This window comes from Carya illinoinensis, chromosome 7 (assembly GCF_018687715.1).
Source record: "Carya illinoinensis cultivar Pawnee chromosome 7, C.illinoinensisPawnee_v1, whole genome shotgun sequence".
In the NCBI taxonomy this organism is placed as follows: Eukaryota; Viridiplantae; Streptophyta; class Magnoliopsida; order Fagales; family Juglandaceae; genus Carya; species Carya illinoinensis.
The window spans coordinates 42,487,073-42,494,884 of NC_056758.1; the positions used below are offsets into that span (position 1 = coordinate 42,487,073).

General features: G+C 35.2%; 1 protein-coding gene across 1 annotated transcript; it reads right to left on the reverse strand.

Annotated features, from left to right (window-relative positions):
* Positions 1-3,489: 3,489 nt before the first annotated feature.
* On the reverse strand, positions 3,490-6,116 carry LOC122316877 (probable indole-3-pyruvate monooxygenase YUCCA4). The gene is made up of 4 exons (XM_043133707.1): positions 5,172-6,116; positions 4,692-4,940; positions 4,482-4,604; positions 3,490-3,972 (listed from the first exon to the last, which is right to left on the reverse strand). Exons 1-4 carry the CDS (start codon positions 5,802-5,804, stop codon positions 3,688-3,690), a joined length of 1,290 nt encoding a protein of 429 aa, XP_042989641.1. The 5' UTR covers positions 5,805-6,116; the 3' UTR covers positions 3,490-3,687.
* Between the last annotated feature and the right edge of the window lie 1,696 nt (positions 6,117-7,812).

A 7,812-nucleotide genomic window follows, 5' to 3' on the forward strand; every position in this document is an offset into this window, starting at 1 on the left:
TGGTGATTTGGAGGAAGACATCTATATGCACCAGCCACAAGGATTCTCAGTGAAGGGAAAAGAGAATCTAGTTTGCAAACTGAAGAAGAGCTTGTATGACCTAAAACAAGTTTCACGACAATGGTACCGGAAGTTTGACAACTTCATGTGCAGTAATGGATTTACAAGACTGCAGGCTGACCATTGTTGCTATATGAAGAACTTTGACAAGTCTTATATTATCCTACTGTTGTATGTGGATGATATGCTCGTTGCAGGGTCAAGCATCGAGGAAATCAATGAACTGAAGAAGCAGTTGTCAAAGCGGTTTGAGATGAAGGATTTGGGTGCTGCAAAACAAATCCTTGGTATGAGAATTATTAGAGACAGGTCTAATGATACTCTCAAGCTCTCGCAGGAGGAGTATGTGAAGAAGGTGCTCAGAAGGTTTAACATGGACAAGGCGAAACCAGTGAGCACACCCTTAGCTAGTCACTTTCGACTAACTAAGGATCAGTCGCCAAAGACGAAGGAAGAGCAAGAATGCATGAACAGAATACCCTATGCATCTGCTATTGGTAGTCTTATGTACGCCATGGTCTGTACAAGGCCGGACATTGCACAAGCAGTGGGAGCTGTGAGCAGGTACATGAGTAATCCAGGAAAGCAGCATTGGGAAGCAGTCAAGTGGATTTTAAGATATCTACAAGGCTCTTCAGATACGTCACTATGCTTTACAAAAGCAAGTTTAAAACTACAGGGATATGTAGATGCTGATTTAGCAGGTGACGTTGACAGCAGAAAAAGTACTACTAGATTTGTGTATACGCTAGGTGGTACAGCTGTATCGTGGGCTTCTAAGTTACAGAAGATTGTTACTCTCTCAACTACAGAAGCGGAATACGTTGCTATAACTGAAGCAGGGAAGGAAATGGTTTGGTTACAGTCATTCTTGGATGAATTGGGAAAGAAGAATGAAAAAGGCATTCTGCACAGTGATAGTCAGAGTGCTATTTTTCTTGCAAAGAATCCAGCCTTTCATTCCAGAACAAAACACATACAGTTGCGATACCATTTTATCCGATCTCTTCTCGATAGTGGACAGTTGATACTTGAGAAGATTCGAGGAACAGAGAACCCAGCAGACATGTTCACAAAAGTAGTTACTGCTCACAAACTGAAGCTGTGTATAGCTTCAGTTGGATTTCGTACTTAAAGACATGACTTGAAGTTGCTGTGATAGTTGCTATGAAGATATGTAGACTCATTTGTCTCCAAGTGGGAGATTGTTGCAGGTGGAGACAAAAACAGTGAACAGTGCACCGAAAGACACCGAATGCACCGTTGCACCGTTTGCTCCTTTGTATTGTTAGGCACCTCCCCACCTCCCCAAGAATCATGCAGCAAATTGCTGCAACGTACTGATCTGCTCTCCTATAAATAGGAGAGCTTAAGTGTGTGGAGTGGGCAGCAGAGAAGTGCAGAGAGAAAACAGAGAGTGTGTGCTGCGTGTGTGCAGACAGTGTGTGAGAGAAAAAAAAAAGAAGAGAAGAGAGTGGGTGAGCAGAGAGAAAATTTTTTCTGTAAAAATCATTTCATAGTTAAATAACAGCAGCTGTGGACGTAGGCAATTGCCGAACCACGTTAAATTTCGTCCCTCCTTTATTTAGAATCGTCTCTGTGTCAGAACAGCTCCCAACAGAAATAAGGCGCAGAAAAGGCTAGATTTTAGTTTTACCTAGTATCATACTTTAAAGTTTAACTTCAATCGTTGTGTTGTGCTAAAGTTCTTGAAAATAAAAACTCTATTATTTGACATGGACATGTTTTTTTTTCCCAGTCTCTCGTCCCCTTTCATGTGGCTGTGCAGTTTTGTTTTGGTCGATAATACATGGAATTGAAACTATATATATATAGCTGCATGTCGTAAACAAGCTAGCTATCGGAACACCAAGTGTAGAAGTAGAAAGGTACACGATGACGACCTGCACCAACCTCTGAATAAAACGAAGCTATTGCGCATGCATTCCTGACCCTTCTGGCTAGAGGAGTCAGAACTACTACTGTTCTTTCAAATTACGTACGTGAGCTGTATTATATGTCTCTCTTTCGCCATGATTTTGAGTTTACTATCTTTATCCGTCTCAATATTCGTCTCACGTACGTACGTTACGTTGTTAATCTTGGAACTGTACGTATCATTATATATATTATAAGCTAACTTCAAAATATATAATTAACTGAAGTACTATTAATTCAGTTTATATCTTTAGAAAATAAAACAATTTCATTCATACTAATTTTCTATCATATTTTATTATTTTTAATGTGTTCCACCATTTTTTCAAATCCTGATTATTATAAAAAATTATCCTCATCACGTTTTCAAAACTTTATAAAACACATGTATAAATAAATTTCTTGTAAAAACTAATTCAGAACTTTTCAAATAATTCTTACGGGTCTAAGAGAATTGTTAATGGATTATGTATATATAAATGATATTTTTGATCATGAATATAAGATTAATTTAGATTTTAACTATTCCATTTCTATAAATCTTTATATTAGAATAGCTATTTTTTTATTATATAACAATAAAATAATATGAGATGAATTTAACTTTAACTATTCACATCAAATTTTCATATTGAATTATCTATTTATTTATTATATAGTAATGAGTAATTAATAATTACAAAAATATTTAATTTTTTTAATTATTAATTTATTTAATTTTATTATATTTTACTATTCTACCTATTATATGTTAATTAGTACTAATCATATTCTAATTAAATTATCTAAATATTTATAGATATAGATAGAGAGAAGGGAGATTGTTATAAAAAATAATAAAATATATATTTACTCATTCAATAATAACCATCAAATTTAGATTTCAATTTACAAATAGTGTAAGTCATAATCAAATTATTTAAGTTTGCATAATCTATTCTGACCCATTTTTCATCCCTAATAGCTAAAAAGTACCATTTGTTTTAGATATAGACAAACCAATGAAACTTCAGTACTAAACATCCATAATTTTAGAGTTAATTATAACTCAGCCACCCTAGCGGAAGGAAGAGGAACGATGAGAAATTAAATAGAAGAAGAATGGAATTATGCCTGACAATACTCTATGTCGATTAATGGGCATTGAGTCCCCAGTAATAGATCTAATTATGGACAATAATAAAGATCGTACGTTACACCCATATATTAATTAATGGGCATTATTCTTAAATTTAACCTTCCTGCTAGCTAGATACAGTCAGGGAAATAAAACAATTTAATATGGCATGTTCCATTGTGAGTAAGTTGAAGAATTGACATAATTTCTTGTAATTTTTTAGATTATATAGTTATTTTTATTATAAAATATATCTAACACATCATATAAAATCATATCAGTTTATAATATTATTTTTATAAAATTTATTTATAGCTAAAGAAATTCTTTAATTCGAACGAGACTCTAATAATTAAAATGCATGATAAATAGAATTCAACAAATTAACAATTTACCATTCCTTGTGCAATGAAAAGGCATTGATCTATTGATTTAATTAATTGCATTTATACAAAGTTACAAACTAACAAAACCTCGTGATAAGATAAGGGGATTTACACCGCCCTGGCAAAATTGACAAATATACAAGTCCTGAAAAAGTGAAGAAAAATTATCCCATTTTACAACCAACCCTACCCTAACCCCCGATTTATGTTTCTCTGATCTAGATCATCTACTTCTTCTTCAACTACAAGTTTATTTTTGTTACGATTTTTCAGTAGGATAATATGGGAATTACAACAGTCCTTGATTGTCCTCCACTGATCAGCAACGTCGTTTGCAATTCTCACGGCGTCCGAGGCCGTCCCAAGAAGACCTCTTCTCGTGAAGCCAACTGTATACAATCCGTTCTCTCCCTTCCAACCGTTGGGAAACGGCGTTTGGGGCATCCCATCTTTTGTGAAGAAGCCACAGCCCTGAGTTCCCAAACAAAAATGGGCAAAATATTAATTAATTATTTCAAGAAATTAAGAGATATCAGAATCCTTTTTATGTAATATATGCTAATATCACTCAGGCATGCATAAATAAATATTTTGTGAAAATGCTAAAAACAGAATACAGAATCCTTATTCTCCAAACTAGAAGTAAGAGTTAAAAAGGGATACTTTCTAAGGCTATCTTTGTTGTAAACTGCAACTCTGCGCGCAGAGCTCAACATTTCACGATAGTCACACATCACAAAAATCCACAAAGCAATACTTTATTTTTTTTTTTCCCAGAAAAATGGAATAAAAAAAAAGGTATATAATATATAGGATGACCCAAGCAAACCAAAATAATTTTATTCCTTTTTGCATGGAGAAAAGAAGAGGTGTGGAGGTTGTTACCCTCTGTGCATGAGCCCAACGAAAGGGATAGGCGATTCATGAATCATAACACGATAGAAGTAAAACTAAAAAAAAATGCAACAGGCCATGCTTACCTTGAGCCAAGTAGGCACATTGCTCTTGTACCCAGTTGCTAAGATTATAGAATCGAACTCCTTTTCTTGTCCATCCATAAACTTGGCTCCATTTCTTGTTATCTCCCTCACACCTTCCATCACCTGATGCCCTAAGAAAATCAGCTGAAGGTATAGAGAAATAACATGCGCAGAGATAGGCACAGAAACCGTGTTTATGGGTATTTTTACCTTTATTTTACCGGATTTAATTTGAGATAATGCTCCCACGTCGAGGACTGGGGTCTTCCCGGTAACGTTTTTTAGCTCAATTGGACCGGTTTTCGGCCGGTGGAGGCCTAACTGGTCTGTGTTTCCGATGGTGAAGTTCGCTGCTAGTAGGAGGAGTCTATCTACTAGCTTTAGAGGAAACCATCTGAGAAGTGCCATTATTATTCCAAATGTTGAGAAGCCAAACATTTCTCGCGGGAGTACATGCACCTTTATCATCGAGATTACAGACGAAAGTTAGCAAAAATCGAATGTTTTTCCTCATTTTCCTTTTCTTTTATATGGAAAGTAGGAAGCATACGCACCCAGATTGAATGAATAGCTCTTGAAACAATGTAAAAAAAAGTGAACCTATATCTATTAAATATGATTTTGATGAAAGTGTACAAAATTTCAGAACAAGATCAAAGAAGAGATTTGGAGAGGAATAAACCAACTCACAGTATTTCTCACAACCATATGAGGTACAGCGCTGTGTCTGCAGAGGTCCAAGCTAACTTCCATGCCAGAATTGCCACAGCCAACAACCAAAACCTTCTGGTTTGCGAAATCAGAGCCAGACTTGTACGCTGTTGTATGAACAATGGGACCACGAAACCGCTCCATACCAACAATTTCGGGTATCACCGGTTCGGCATTCTCGCCAGTAGCGACAATAAGCCACCGGGAAATGTACTCCAAGTCATGAGTCTTAACCCTCCAAAACCCACGGCTGGAATCGAACTCAGCGCTCTGGACGGACTGGTTGAACCTTGGCTGGATTGAGAAGTGTGCGGCATAAGACTCCATGTATGAGATGAACTGATCCCTTGTTGGGTACATGGGGAAATGTTCAGGGAAACCTAGTAATGGGAGGGCGCAATACTTCTTGGGAAGGTGCAGTTTGAGACGGTCATAGGTCTTGTGCTGCCAAAGAGAAGCTATGCAGTTGCTTCGCTCAAGAATCACAGAAGGAACCCCATGTTCATAGAGGCAAGCAGAGGCTGCTAGACCAGATGGTCCAGCCCCTACGATGATGGGCCCAGGAACCCGCACACGCTTTGCTGGTTCTTCTTTTTCTGTGCAAGAACCCATGTAGGAGAACCGCAAGAAAAGTGAGAGAGAGAGAGAGAGAGAGAGAGAGAGAGAGAGAGAAGAAAAGGAGAGAAAATAAAAGAATCCTCTGTTTTTTTGTTCTTTTTACTTGCCCTGTATTTTTTTCCCCACTCCCTAAAGCCTAATAAGCATATACTGGGGGATGGGGTGGGAAGTTTAAAGAGAGGAGGAAAGCGGTGAAGTAAACAAATTTCGAAAGACTAGTCTCTGGGGAAGAGTCAATGAGAAGAGAATCAGGGGGTGTGGTCACTGTGGTGTGGTCTGTGGACTGAGGCTTTTAAATGCACACGCACACGCACAGACACACACACATATATATATATATATAACGGAGAGATAAGCAGAGTTTTTATGAGAAGTGAGAGGTGGACAGAGAAAAATCTGAGGGAGATTTAAATTTTACGAGAGAGAGAGAGAGAGAGAGAGGGAGATTTGTTTTAATGGAGGCGTGAAGGTTAAGGAAAGGATTTGGTTCTCTTTCTCGAGCCTTTCTTCACGGCGCGTCTGCGCTAGGGTGGGTGTAGGAGAGGGGCCATGGGCAAAGAGAAGATACAATATATACATCGATCGGTATGAATATATGCCGTAATTTAGTTTATTAAAGTTAGGAGCTGGGATTTCTATCCTACTCGCATTTCTCAAACTGAAATTTATACGCTCTAGACAGACCCTTTTACGCCCATTGTTTGGATGGTCAATCTCTCTCTCTCTCCTACGTGAAAAATTCTATACATTATATTCATCTTATTTTTATCTTATTAAATATAATGTAACATATTAATCATTATTAAATAATTATTTATTACGTATTTTTTTCATTCAATAATAATAAATTACTTACATCTTATTTAATAAGATAAAAATAGAATAAGAGTATAGTATACAATATTACTCTCTATATTTTTATATATTCTATTATAATAAGTGACTATCTAATCATAGATAATAATTTTTCTTATTTTTCTATTAATTTTTCTTATTTTTTCGTTAAGTCATATTTTACCAAAAGGCTTTGAAATCCTTGACCATTTGATGTATAGCTCCCTTATAAAATTTAATGAATGACTATTTTACTATTATTACATATATACCCTTTAGTGTTTAAGACATTGCTAAATTGTTTCTGGACTAATGGTTTACGCGGGCTTAATTTCTTTGATCATCTTAAGTTTTTACAAAATTAATAAGTTATTTTATATTATAATCGAACTCACGTATTTTAAGTTAGTTTTATTCCGTCGTAGGCATTGTCCTGAGACTCAATATTTGTATTTGCATAAATAATAGTTTTATTTAAGTTATATTATTAATTATTATTCTACTACAACTAAATTTAGTAGTAATAATAATAATAATAAATTAAAAATTATTTGAATAGATTAGTCTATTTTGTCAAACAAGATATTTACTGTATAGTTTAATGGAATTTGATATAATTATTTACTATGTTGTTAATTGAAAATTAAGATATATTATTTTCTTAAAAATATTCATTTCACCCAATTAAAAAAAAGTACATTGCACGTTGATCATGTCCTAATATATGTATATGGTTAAAAATAAATAATAAGTATGGCAAATGACTTTTGCTATCCAACATTTGTCTCATATTAATCTAAAAGAGTTCATACCAAACTGATATAATATTTTTGTCATGTTATCTTTTTTTTTTCTTCTTAGCAAATAGGACATTTATAAATAAACTAACGGATATAATATATAAGTTCAATTGGGTAGAAGTCCCCTACAGTCTTCTTAAAGTCAGCACACATTACAACACGGATGAAAAAGAAAAAAATGGGGTAATCAAAGCTAAAATATTAGCTCCCATCCAATTCCCAAAAAGGGAGACTGTTAGGTGACGGTTTTTAAATAGTCTGATAAACAGATTATAAAGCTGCAGCTAAAAGCCACAGTTAAAAAAGGTAAGCTCAACGTGTTGGTCTGGATTGACTGGAAGGAACTGCAACAATCACTTTCACTCGAT

What these genes read in the sequence shown, in the direction of transcription:
- LOC122316877 (XM_043133707.1), bottom strand. Translation starts at nt 5,804, where the DNA reads ATGGGTTCTTGCACAGAAAAAGAAGAACCAGCAAAGCGTGTGCGGGTT. An exon ending in ATATGGTTGTGAGAAATACT is followed by an intron (nt 4,941 to 5,171) that starts GTGAGTTGGTTT and finishes TCGATGATAAAG; the next exon opens with GTGCATGTACTCCCGCGAGA. An exon ending in TTAAATCCGGTAAAATAAAG is followed by an intron (nt 4,605 to 4,691) that starts GTAAAAATACCC and finishes TTAGGGCATCAG; the next exon opens with GTGATGGAAGGTGTGAGGGA.